General features: G+C 45.1%; 1 protein-coding gene across 6 annotated transcripts in view; it reads right to left on the bottom strand.

Annotated features, from left to right (window-relative positions):
- cpx (synaptic transmission protein complexin) overlaps nt 1–14280 on the bottom strand; it is a 428390-nt gene that overhangs the window by 89364 nt on the left and 324746 nt on the right. Inside the window, exon 5 of one of the 6 annotated variants that reach the window (XM_065431122.1) lies at nt 3673–3850. The exons of the other annotated variants lie outside the window; for them this stretch is intronic. Within the exon in view, the coding sequence (XP_065287194.1) occupies nt 3757–3850 (94 nt within the window). The 3' untranslated portion in view covers nt 3673–3756. Of the gene's footprint in view, nt 1–3672; nt 3851–14280 lie in introns of those variants that run through there. 6 annotated transcript variants of the gene reach the window in all.

The raw sequence follows: 14280 nt of genomic DNA, 5'->3' as shown, positions 1-14280 counted from the left end.
GAACTTCTCTCCTTCTCATCTTTCATTCCCCTTCCCCGGTGAGGGGCAGCCAAATAGGCTCAGCCTTGTTAACCTTACTTGTCTTTCTCTTGTCACTCTTCTCTCCCAAGTAACAGTTCTTTTTAACTTCTTGCTGCAGCAACAGCTTGTCTTCGACTACAATATTCGAATGTGGCTGCGCACCGACACTCACTCTTTGGCCAGAAAAGGCAAATAAAAACAGCTGCGTGCTAAATTACGAATACGTCTTCAACAGCGTCAACTTCGACAAATTTTGTGGGGATTGCATTAAATCGAATGTAGTGATATCAGTAGTACACGACGCCGTATTCGCAGATTTTAGATATCAGGTGCAGTACGTAATGAGTAAATAGTAAGGGAACGCAAGGAAAAGTGTCGTTTCACTATTTATTGTGCACAGTTTACGATAATAAAAAGAGGTAAGAGTCCTAGATGTTGGGAGAGGACGGGAAACTGAGTTTGCTCACGCTCTGGCAGAGGGACGTTTAATAGTGAAGTGAAGCTTTCTTTTTCTCGCTTTCTTTGCCTATTGCTCGCGCGTCTCGTAATATTTTTTTTCCACCGTAAAAAATAAGAAGCTCTCATTACAGAAAATTACTAGGGATACGAAAATTAGCACTTGTGGGAATACAGTACATGAACAGAGACCTTCGACCGTTAAGTTGTTAAAGAGTTGTGTGCGCTACATGCCTATACTGTTTGCAGGTACCCATAAGGCTTATACTATGCTAGTGTTTCGAATATCATTACTATATACGTAACCACGGTAACTAGAACAGGCATATAAACATATTCAGTTCGTTTTGTTACAAGTTTACGTTACTTATGTCATCTGTGTAACGGGGTTTCATGGTGACTAGATAGAAAACTGCGGGCTCAGCTGTTTTGCGTGCGCATTCTACTTACACCGGGTCAGCAACAACCAGAAAATAAGCAGAGACGAGTGAACAGTTATTGTTGCTGAAAATAATTTTAACCTAAAGGCTTCTTACGCTTGAGGCGCAATATGCCTATTGCACAATAGCCTGAACACTGCGCTCAGTGTTTCATCCCGTGTGTTTCTGACGTCAGCCGCGCCTGCATCAGTTGCCCCGTTCAACTGAGTAATCCGGGATGCGCGAGGAATGCGCCTGGCCATTCTTACGAAGCCTAGTGGAAGCGTGGCAGGAGGCCGAGACAAACGACGGCTTTGGAATTCAGGGGCCACCGGCCAGCCACCAGTCACTGCTATCCGCGTTCGTGAGAATGTCCGGCAGTCACACTCGGACGAGATTCCTGACCTGACGCTTTCGCACGACATTCCTGACCTGCTGTTTGGTTCTTCTGCAATGCGCTATAGCGCTCTTACGGATTAAAAAAAAAAAAAAAAAAAACTTGGATGGGGGGTCCGACGCATTGTTGCCAATATTGGCGTGCGTGCCTGCTAATAATACAGACAGCTCGCAATTCATAGTTTCAAAGCAGAATTTGGAGCATGAAACTGCGCTGATATTACAGCATCTAACTTACAACGGAATCCTAAGCACCGCAGAAGAGTTGCGAACTAACCCCTATAAATTCTTAAACAAAAAGAGGATCCTTGTCTAGTGAAGACCTTCGTAGTTTCGTGGTCACTACGATTTTCTCATTTAAAGCCTATAACTTGATCCCATTCGGAGCTCATGCAAGAATAAGAGGGTCTGCTAAAAGCCGACATAAAACTGGATCGCCAAGACAGATTCACACTGTCCCAGAGAGTCACCTGCAAGTGAATTAAGGTATTTGTGTCACTAAGTCACTAATATATGTATATGTATATATATATATATATATATATATATATATATATATATATATATATATATATATATATATATATATATATATATATATATATATATATATATATATATATATATATATATATATATATGTTGTGCGAAGAATTGTGTGAATTCACAGCAGTTACACTGTAGGTTACAATCTCAGCAACTTAAAACAATAAGTACAAGCTGGTTTCATTAGGTGGGCTCAACTACAGTGAATTGCCTACGGAAATGGTATAAAAGCCTACTTCCTAAGGAGCTCCTAAACAGCGCTTAGATTCACAAAAATACTAATGATATAATTATGTATTTAGGGATCATATAACTACTGCCCGAAAAGCAATCTTGGGACTATTAATATCACCCACAGTGCGTATACCAAAAGCAATAGGCGCTTAGCACGGCAAGCGTGCTTTTCTGCGTGGCACTGGTGCTCGCAGGCGAAGGTTTCATAAACATAGGTGGCGCTGACGAAAGTGACGAAACTGATAGTGCCGAAATCTATTAAGAGTGAAGAATTTAAAGCAACCTTCTCTTTATCAAGCGGTGGGAAACACAGTTGCAAGCATGCACATCGCACACACACGTTCACCGGATACCCAGTGAACGGTATCCGGTGAACACACACACACACACGCACACACGCACACACACACACACACACACACACACACACACACACACACACACACACACACACACACACACACACACACACACACACACACACGCGCGCGCGCACGCACGCACGCGCGCGCACACACTCACACACACACACACACAAACACAGGCGCACGCACGCACGCACACGTTCGCACGTACACACACACGGCGAGCACCACCTGCGAGTGCATGACTAAGTCCGTGGCATATTTCTGACTAATAACTAATGTCTTTGTAGACTTTCAGTGATGTTTTGGACTCGGTGCGCAATAGAACGCATTTCAAAGATGGGTTGTCAAGGCGGCCTTTCCAGCGACTTAACCTAACCTCTTAGTTATACGGTAACAATTTATATTTATTGCTAAATTAAGTACAGTGCAGGCATGGAAGACTCCTGCGGAAGACCCCCTAAGCGCTGCGCACATTATTAGACACGTGGTGGCAAGGTTGTTTGAAAGCAGCACTTTTGTACATCTGAAATATTATTGCAATGATTGGCGGAAGTATGTCATTTATAGTTGCTGTTGTTGCTGTTATTGTCGTCATCACCCTTCTGACTCATTGCATATACCAACGCTGTTGCTTGCAAAATACATTTTCCATCCCATCTATCATATTCTGGTTCGCAGCCCGTAAAGCGACAGTCCTATAAGAGACAGGAAGAGAGCAGTATGGATTAGGGAGTAAATGGGCGTAGGTGATATTCCAGCTGACGTGAAGAAAAAAGGGATGAAGCTGCGAAGGTGATGAGATTAATACGCAGAGCATATTCATAACCGGTGGTTTAATAGAGCTACAGAATAAGTGTTAAAAACAAAGAAACCACCGTCGAAGGCTGCAGATAATGAGTTGGTACAACGATGAAGTTTGGAAATTCTCAAACATAGAATAAAGCCAGCTGATGCAAAACCGGGGTAATTGGAGTTCGCTGTGAGAAATATTTGTCCTGCAGTGAACATGGAATAAGTTGGTGATGATGATGATGGTTAAATGTACACGCACACGACGCGACTCTTAGAGGTGGCGTCGCGCACACTTCACACCCCGCCAAAACTGCCAAGCGTGCAACTTGGCCGTTTGTGCATGTGTGCGCTTGCTCTCAGTTTTGAATTTTCCATGCAATAAAGAAAACAAATGGCAGTAGTGCCGCTGTCGGCGCGTCCGGCTCTCAACCATACCTGGATGCAGAAAACTCGATGCGATCCCCACTGGTGCCGATGAGCAAAGTGCTTTCTTCACAGCATGGACGCATGACTTGCGTTGTTATCTATTGACTTTCTTTGGGATTCAGATCGACTGTTGTTCGATGGTAGATCCTTTTTCTGAAATCGTGCATGACTGGGCGAAAGAGCGTTTTATACCTAAACGAAAAAAAAAAGAAAAAGGACGACGGGTTATAGAAACAACATTATAACTGATCAACACTGTTCGAATGGGCGATATCTTCGGAGCCAACGTTTCGACAATGGGACTTGTATTCGCTGGTACTTGTTTCCCTAACGAAGACAAGCCCCATCGTCGAATTGTTGGCTCCGCAGATATCCCTCGTCCGGACACTGTTGATCATTTCAAGTCTACATCTTCCTGTGTACCTCTGTTTCGTTTCGATTTATACTGATAACTCAAATTTAATGAAGTGCCGCTTGAAACATTGCAACTAGAACTCAAACGGGCCATGACGTACACTATAGTGTGTTTTCGCCATGTGATAGTTTTACCATGGTTGACCATTCCTAAAAAAAAAAGTTCCTGCCATGGCTTAGTCTCAGTGGCAAAACATTTCCAGTGAAACAATTCATATTAATGGCAGCAGCACGTGCGGCTATGTGTCGACGATGACGGAACGCAAGTTCGCAAATCAACGTGCTCTCCTCGGCGGTGTCACGGAGTTTGATTTGTAGCTAGATGTGCGCTTTGGAGCAATTCTGCAGCACCTTTACTCTTTGTTCCCTCCTCGCTTTTCGTTTTTTTTCTTTTTCTGCAGAAAAAGGAGATACGATGTAGCCAACATGTTCATTATTCTGACCTCTAGACAGCGTTTGAAAGAGAAAAAAAGAACTGCCATGACGGAATGGTTAACGAAATACAGGAATATATATTCAGCTCAGAAGCCATTTGTTCTGTTCCATCTCTGACATACGTCGATTTGATGGCATCGAAACACCATGTATGATCATTCTGAAATTGCTGGTGCGTGCTCACGACAACAGTCGCTCGGCAATCTTCCTGTAAGGCTACCACGCATATGCTGCCACGAATGCTGCCATTGGGCGAAGCTGTTTCTTTCTTTTATGTTTTCTATCGCTCCCTTCTAACTGCACTCTCGACGTCTGGTCTTACTTTATTCCGCGCCTTAAGTAGCGTGCTCGGACACAGGGCCCGGGAATGAGCCGCAAAAGGGCCGATAACTGCCTCTCTCGAAGCACCAATTAGGCGCGCCGACTGCCGGGAATCAAATTACTGTACACTGTACACACTCGTAGGACAAACCGCCCAGACTGCGACCACCAAGCTAATGCAAATTATCGCGTCGATGGCAACGCGAGCCGGTGGCCACATCGATTTACTGCCTTTCGCTGTTGTGATTATTTTTTTTTCACTCCGGTAAATTCTTTATCCCCGCTCGCAAAAAGCCTGACTGACATAGTCAGCGTTAAGGATGTGAATAAAATACTTTTGAAAAAAAACTTCGGCAACCGCGCCACACCACCCGGCAAACTCCAATCTAAATGATTAGAACTTGATGCAGTTGTTTTCATTGTTACGGTTATTTTTTTGCGTCTCCACCGATCAGAAGGCACGCATGAAGGCTTGTGTGCGCGGGAAGAAAAATGCTGCCGCGGTGGAAAGTTCGACTTGGGGCGCATTGTATAGGAATTAGAATAGTTGCGGCATCCATTGCATGGGGGCTTCTCGCTTGGCGTGCAGTTGATTTTTTTTTTTCGGTAAACGACTTCAGACTTCGGGTTTGTGCAGATAGAAATCATTTCATGTTCGAAGTCAACAATACCGGAAGCGAGGCTACGCGCGCACTGTGGCGAGTTGCATTTACCGCGTTGATTTACCGCTTTTATTGTAGGGCGGTGGAACTTTTTTTCACTCAATTCTACTTATTTTTGTTATTATCCACCGTTAATGACCTGCCGGTCATGGCAATAATGTGGGCGGAGCACCCCTCAGAATACTGGTGAAGTGAGAAAAAGGAATCGCATTGGACGAAATAGTTACATTATGCCAGCCTATAGGGTGCATCGGCCGTTGGTCGTTTTCAGCGCTGATTGTACGTTCGTGTGGCGCATCAACCAGCACGATGTCTTGCTTGAGCGTCAACTATCCTCTGACATTGATTGGCTAGTCCTGTTAATGCACTCGTAAACCACGGGACCTGAAGATAAGGCTCGGAGTGCATAGTGGAAATTTAGATTCAGTCACAATATCATGCTTAAAGGGACAGACATCCGCTCAGAACATGAATCTAGATAACCCCGCTGTTGGAAAGATTGCCTATCGTATTGGTTAAAACGCGCCAGGCTTTTTTCACCAAACGTGGATTTATATCTTTAATTCTGCACTAAAAGTCGCGAAAAATGATCTTTGGTGCCCTACGGGGCAAAAACATGGAGATGCATATGAGGTCTATCACGTGACCTTCTATTAGTGCACGCGATTCCTAGTCTTTTATTAGTATTGAAACGCAGTGCAATTTTTTTTCTGTAATAACATCTTACAACTTAAAATGTGCAGATAGGCCTTCGTTTGCAATCAGGAGAAAAGTGACGCTGCCTTCGTCTTCTTTTCGATGTGTTGGCTTGGCTCGTCTATCGACAGAACAATGTCGAGAGCCAGCCACCCATGACGTAGGCGTGTACTTGGGGAAAAACGCGGTACAAATATGAAAAAGGCCTGTAAAACAATGTAAACTTATTGCACCAGCTTTTTATTCTAAAAAGTGGCTGAAAAGGTCAAAATGTAGGTGGTTAACAACAGTTGCACTCACTCGTGTGAAAGCAGGACGACAGGCGGCTTTCACAATTTGCGAGGCGAGCTATCGACATCGCTCTCACATGTCAGCGTTGCTGGAGGAGGGACTCTTATTTTTTTCGAGGTTGCTTAGGTCGAAATATTCTGCTCACAAAATATCCACGCGCTTTTGGACTAACCGCTGCAGGTGTAAACGCTAACCAGGGTGAGCTTTGCGTTGCGCCATAAAAAAACTAGGTATTTAAATATAGGTTGTCAGTGCCTTTAACAAATGGTCGCAAAAGTTAATAGATGCATTTCGACAAACTTGGTTTAGGACAAACTTTTCATCTGAAATTCATTTCCATCGAGAACATTTAGGGTTTCAGGCCAACATGGAGCCTAATTTTAGCGTGCTTCATAATTGCAGAGAAAGCACTTCTATTGAAAGTTAGCCTCGTCTTACACAGGTCGTTAACAAGTTCAGTTGTGTTACTATTATATCGTTATTACCTTCGATTGACTTTCTAATGAGATATAATAGAATACTATGGATTTCTTCAAGAAAAGTTCAACGATATTATCGGTGATTCGAAAAGAATGTCCATCATCATGTTCACAGCTTCAGACTTAACGACTCAGATATAAACTCCTCTTTGAGCGCTTGAAAGCTTCGGAGGTTAACTTTGGAAATGCTTATTAAGTGCTTATGTAATTAACACGAGTAAGATGCGTTAGTGAAAACTCACATTTTTATTAGCCAAGTAAGGCTACTTGCGACGCAATTTCATTGTTCTCTCGGTCATACAGCCGGTTGCCTACCTTTGAGTGTTTATGGATAGCGGCGGTGGGTAGCCATGGTTACGAACTGCCGTAACGAACGACAGCGTGTTCACTCGCAGAGGGCTGGTTTTTTCTCGCAGCAGCAATTAGGCAGAAGAGGGACACAGCCTGGGGACACGGAGTCTTTTTATGGGCGGCCACTTGTTCGTTTGTTCTGTCGGCACGCCGCCAGGAAGTGAATTGGAATTGTTAGTTAGCCAGAGGGCGATAGATACCACCATAACTTTTCCTGAGATGCGGCCTCTTTTTGTTCTTGCCTTCAATTACGCTGCTCAGAAAGTGAGCCTGAGAAAAATAAACAGGCACAAACTCGTCCAAAAATACGGCAATGGAGACATGACGAAAGCCATTGTACAATTAACATAAATAACACAATTCAGCAAGCTACCTTTCCCTTTTTCTTCTAGCTCGAGTTCTTGAATTCGCGCTTTTAGCGGCACTCGGTTCCCCGCTTCTTCATTTGCGGACGACGCGTATAATAGGAATCGCTAAATTGAAGCAAATACTAGATCACAAATAAAACAACCTGAAAGTAGGCTATATTGCAACTAAACAAGGCTCAAAGTTCGCGCGTGTTTTGTTCTATCCCTTGCCCTCGAGAAGTCTGAGCATTCATATAGGAAGCGAGATATCATAAACAAGGTTACACATGAAATAGATAACGATGACAACAGTACTACATCAACGTGGGAAAAAGTGCTCGGTGAATGTGCAGGAGTGCTATAATTAACCGTGACTCATCCTGAACTTAGCCGGAACTGGACCAACAGAACTAGCTTCCTGCGCAAGTGCATGTGTGCTCAAAATAAACCACGAAACGTTGGTGAAAATACTTCCAGAACTAAGAACCACTAATTCAGATAGGCGCACGCGAATTCACACCTTAGAGAGAGAGAAAAAAAATGATAAGTGAAAGGCAGGGAGGTTAACCCCGACTAAGCGCGGTCGGCTACCCTACAGTGGGGGAAGGGGAAGTCCCACCCTAAGTGCTATATGGAGAGGCAGGCGTTGAGCGGAAGCGTTTTCGATGCATGACGATGCGATGAAGCATTAGTCGCAGTTAATTGTACTTGGCTATTATCATACAGTTTCTCTTTGTTTTCTGATATATATATATATATATATATATATATATATATATATATATATATATATATATATATATATATATATATATATATATATATATATATATATATATATATATTAGCTGGTTATGATATGACAAATAAAAGGTAGGATCCAATCCACGCTGTGAGGGTGGTTGGCCAGCGAAAGTGTGGTGTCACCTGATACGATAGACCAGTTTTGGCGTAGCCTTGAACTTGGTCATGCCGATCCTGAGAACGATGCCGCGTTGTATATCGACGTCGCTCAACCTTTCGTCGGTCATCGTATTCGCGCTGCTTTTCAGGCGTCCTAACTGTGCGTGCCTTGCTTTGGGCAGGAACCGCTGCGTCCTGCCTAGCCTGAGCACGACACCGTTGTCGCTGCTGTTCGCGCCGTCGCTCATCGTGTTCGTGCTGCTCTTCGGGAGTCCTAATTATGTGTGGCCTTTCCGTAACGCTATCAGAACAGATATAAAATCCGCTGCTAGGCGGGTTCCTCTTTTGCATATGAAAGTGTAGTTACCTCACTGTCTGCTTCGTATGGTACAGTTGTCGCTTCCCGGCAACTGCAGCTTATGCAACCGTAGCCTTTACTGGGAAACGCTTGCGGCGAACGCTATGCGCGAAGGCGAGCTTTCTGGTTCCTTCTTGCTTTCTCCTGCTCGGCCGGCGCTGCCGTTGCAGTGAATGCGCGGAGGCGAGCGCCATCTGGTGGTGCTGCAAGGAACCAAGCCGCACACGCGGCGCGCGCCTCCCGCCTTGATTGGTTGAGCTTTACGCCGCCGAGGCCAATACATTCCGGGAGCCTCGTAACACACAGCTTCGCTGTAAAATCGGACCCCTCGGTTCCCTTTCTTCTCGTTCATTACATAACGAAGGTCTCGCGTCCGACAGCTTTGATGCCTTTAGGTAACATGTGTGGGTTTATTTACCAGTTGCCTTCGCCCATAAAGTTCACGCACTACGTGGCGCCGGCGGTAGATACGATGTTCCACATCCGTCGCCAAGGCCATGAATCGTGGCGCTGGCTAACACTCTCAGAGTTAATTATAATATATAAGCATGAATACGCCAGAAAGTGGATGGCAAAACGGCGCCGCGGTAGCTCAATTGGTAAGAGCATCGCACGCGTAATGCGACGACATGGGTTCGCATCTCAATTGCGGCCAGTTGTTCTTTCATGCACTTTCATTTCCATTTATGTATCATTTCTTCAATTCAATTAATAATTACATATAATTTTCACTATGCTGTCTATATATATAGCTGTGGCGGCAAAAAAAGCGCACTGGGTCCGCTGGTATAGCACATAAGAATACCCGCCGTGGTTGCTCAGTGGCTATGGTGTTGGGCTGCTGAGCACGAGGTGGCGGGATCAAATCGCGGCCACGGCGGCCGCATTTCGATGGGGGCGAAATGCGAAAACACCCGTGTACTTAGATTTAGGTGCACGTTAAAGAACCCCAGGTGGTCAAAATCTCCGGAGTCCTCCACTACGGCGTGCCTCATAATCAGAAAGTGGTTTCGGCACGTAAAACCCCATAATTTTCTTTAATTATGGGGTTTTTCGTGCCTCCTCCCCGTAATATACCTCCTCCCTGTAATAGAAAGAAATAACTAAAGAATGCGCTGCATTGTTCGCGAACTCCTAAACGCACGCACGCACGCACGCACACGCGCACGCACACACACACACACACACACACACACACTGTAGCTATTCAGAGAAAAGGGTTTTAGAGGAGACCGCAAGCTTCCGTGGATCAACAGTGGTCGAACAATGGAAGCCTCGCTGATAAGAATTAATAATAATAATAATATTTGGGGTTTTACGTGCCAAAACCACTTTCTGATTATGAGGCACACCGTAGTGGAGGACTCCGGAAATTTTGACCACCTGGGGTTCTTTAACGTGCACCTAAATCTAAGCACACGGGTGTTTTCGCATTTCGCCCCCATCGAAATGCGGCCGCCGTGGCCGGGATTCGATCCCACGACCTCGTGCTCAGCAGCCCAACACCATAGCCACTGAGCAACCACGGCGGGTGATAAGAATTAACGCAAGAAAAAGAAAAGAAAGACGCACACAAGGGAAGGGAATGAGGCGTAGAGAAGCCCTGTGTGTGCGTCATTTTTCGTGCCAATTTCCCTCATCAGCCATGCAAGACAAGCTAGCTCAACAGTTGGTCCTCCTTAAAGAGAAGTCTCAAGTTGACCAGCTAATATTTCGACAAAGGGGCTTGCCCCGCCAGAGACGCTTGTCGACAGGCTGCCTCTAGACTGAAGCTTCCCTAGTGCGCCCGCTGTTCATCACCACAGTAGCTACGTTTCTCAGTGTAGTCATTGTTGTGCTTCTACGAGCTAACATTCGGCAGATAGCTGCCTGTTTGCGCACAACTGAATTAAAGAGAAAGAAATCTCTAACCAAAATATATTTTTTAAAAACCCGACATTTCGGAGCCCGACCGGTTCCTTCTTCAGGGATGACGTGGCGTTAGTGGCATCAGTGTTTAAATGCGTTTTTTTTAACGCGCGGATACTATTCCTAGACCTTTAGCGGAAACGGTACTAAGTGCTCCTGGTGAACCACTGATGTTACCCAGCGTCTTTTGGATGTGCCAGTCGAAAGGAGCCGCCGCCGGTGGTTGTTTTCGCTCTCCAAGACGACAGCGCCGTCGAGGCTAAACTGGTGATAAAAAAATTGGCTCGCCATCCCGGCCCTGTGAAAGTGAATGGCCAGCAAAGCTGTTGCGATATCACTACACCTGCTGATAGAGGCACAAGTTTATCACGTTAGAGTAATGGTAGTGATAATCGCTTTGTGGTCGCTGTGGCAGACCGTGATAAGTTTGCGACAATTTTCGCTACTTTCTTGGCGAAGACCAAATCCAAACACGATCTGCACCGCGTGGTTGGTTGATTGGGGTCGTTGTAGCATGCGAGTCCAAAGTTGTCCCTGACGGACGATACGAACCAGTCCTTGTCGGCTTTTCCAATGTCAACATTAATGTCACCGCCAATAACCACTGGCGTGCCTCTCTCTTGTCTCACCCGTGCAAAATGCTTTCGCATGAAGTTCTCAATGTCTGTTTTGGATATTCCAGGGTTCCAGTATTGTGTAATAAATAACTAAACGTTACTAAAGCTGTCCGATGGCAGGATTCGAACACAGGACCTCTACTGGAGAAGTCCGATATTAAAACTATTACGCCACGGACGTACGCATCGAGGAGCGGCATACAACGCCCTTATAAATTTTTCGCGGGCTAGTCATCACATATGTGGTTCGGATGCTTGTTTTGTGCTTCTTCTTTATTGAAACGAATGCTGTTCTGTATGTTGTATGCATCATTACAAAGAATAAGAATGTATGGCTGCTTCACCATCACCGCGTTTAGGCCGGGTATTGCACTACCTCCGGGATCTGCCCACAATTTTTCCCACGGCCGCGGACACGAAAAATGTCGACCAATGAGGGGATAACAGCTTCGCTGTAAAACCTCGTAGTGTTCTGTCACAGCAGTGCGTTCTCTCTTTAGGTGGTGAAGGTCATTCTTGTGTTGGCGAATTCTTTCCGGGAGGTTTTTAGTCGCACCAATATAACGACACGGTTCTTCTTTTTGAAGGTGCGGCAAAGCACCTTCAAAAAGAAGAACCGTGTCGTTAGAAAGAAGAACCGTGTCGTTCAAAAGAAGAACCGTGTCTTGACGAGTCTTCGAACTACGGAAAACTTGTGGCAGGCGGGGTGATTAGAATTAAAGTGACGATAGTGTCCTGTATGTGTCGATTTTCTCAATACAGAAACGTACAGGTGCAGTTGCTCTCTTCTTAAAGTTTTTTAAAATAAATTTGGTTGGAGTTTTTTTTTTGCTTTTTAGTTGTTGCGTTATCATGGCTGGCCAGATTACGATTAATTATCAGACATCAAAAATTCCGAGTACACTCTTGTTGTCTAGGGGCCTCAATTATCTTGTCTGCATTGCAAGAGCAAAATGAAAGGAGTACAAGCAACTCCTTTATGCAAGAGGAACTGCTCGTCCCATAGTTAACTACATTTACGAGAGGTCTGGTACGCCTCCCGACGCAGCACTTTCACTTTACTTGTGCTAGATTGGAGTGAACGCGCTGCTGCACGGGGTACCAGAACTGTCTAAAGTCCAACTAAGTATTGTGCAAGGGGCCATTCCCGCAATTGTAATTTTCCTACATTCCTTCCTTTTTTAGAGAATGGCTTTTGTAACTGTGGCACATGGAACACTGTGAATTACCGGTGTTGAGCATGCGCATGTTCAACAGCGGTAATTTAACACGTTTTATTATGGTGTGTCAAAACTCATAAAACCGGAAACGCGCTCCTGGTGAACCTCACTGCTTTTCCTCCGTCTCTCTCTCTCTGTGAGGCAGACTGGTGGGCGTTCAAACGAGTGATTCAGAGAACATAGCAACAATATTTCCCCCCGATCGTTTTCTCGAATTGCACTGCGTCACATGAGGCTGCTCCTCCAGATGGCGATGCAGACAAAGCATCGCCACAAATAAACGTTGTCCCCCTTTTCTTCTTCCGCTCTGAAAATACGCTCGTTTTAGGCAAAACCAACTCTGAGGGGATAAGACTAATTATAGAAACAGAACATATCGACCAGTTAATAGTTTTTAGCGCAAAGAAACGCACCACACGAGAGAAGGCACGCTGTGTCCTGTGTGTGTTTCCTTGGGCTAAAAACTATTAACATGCAATACCAACTAGCCCACCAGTCTGTTTAGCTGAATATCCACCAGCACACCAGTAAAACATTCGTATAATTGCCGGTTGAGGAACTTGTATACTTACCATGTTTGGATAGTTCTTTGTCACATAAAATGTATCGTGGTGGTTGGTGGTTCTTAGTGGCTTTCGTAAACTTTCGTAATTATTTTTTTTGTATTCGGTACCTTCGCTCAAGAAACGTGTTGACACGTACTCTTGTGGCACATATTGCTATATGTTATTAGTACAGCTGAGCCCGTAATAAAGTTTGGTTGTCGAAAGTAAGCGCTGTGTCGTTCCTGCTGGTGCACATGTTCTCGTGTTGCGCTACACATGTCCCTATTTCAGCACGACTGACCAAGGGCCCTCTAACCTAAAATTATACCATTCAGTTTCATTACAATCTCCCGAAGTCAAATTTACGTAAACGCTGACGCAAGCATCGGGCGGTGACCCGTAGTGTTGTTTGAACTGCCAAATCTAACGCTCTCCTCATAAAAACGACGTACAGCGCGAAGCACAAAAACTGCGAGAGAAGACAAACACAGCGCAGTGTTTATTGTCTATCGCAGTCCTTTTCCTTCGCGCTGTACGTCGTTTTTACCATGAATTACCAACTAGCCCAAGCAACCACCCTAGCTCTCTTTGTTTATGGGAGATTACCTTTGCGTGTTTTCAAAGTGAATAGCGTTGCCTACCTTGACAGGTTTTCCTTATCTAATTGGCTGACAAGAGGCGAGGAGCACGCAGAAGTGGAGAGGGTTTTGGTGGGGTCGAGCTAGCGTAGTGAAAGTAGATAACCGCATGAGGAGGGGTGGTGCCAGAGTCTGCGATTGGCACGCTTCCCCTCGCTTAGTTTGGGGTGGCTGCTCGAAAATCACAGCGGTGTGCAACCGGAAGGTAAAAAGTGCCGCTAAAACACATCCTTAGCGAAGAATAGTTGGTAGAGCGACGCGGTATGCGTGCCGAAGGAGCTGCATGGACAACCTTATACTTCCGCGCAAATTTTAAGCAAATAAATCCGGTCTCTCTGGCAGCTTTGATTAGCCAGTGCTAAAGCGATTGGCGGGCAGCATTCTTCTATTGCTTTCGGAACGGGGCAGTCTCAAACTATTCTGCAAAAAGTTCTGGT

This window comes from Dermacentor albipictus, chromosome 1 (assembly GCF_038994185.2).
Source record: "Dermacentor albipictus isolate Rhodes 1998 colony chromosome 1, USDA_Dalb.pri_finalv2, whole genome shotgun sequence".
NCBI classification, from domain to species: domain Eukaryota; kingdom Metazoa; phylum Arthropoda; class Arachnida; order Ixodida; family Ixodidae; genus Dermacentor; species Dermacentor albipictus.
Note: the sequence above shows the minus strand (reverse complement) of the source record. Positions and strands in the feature narration are given on the sequence as shown.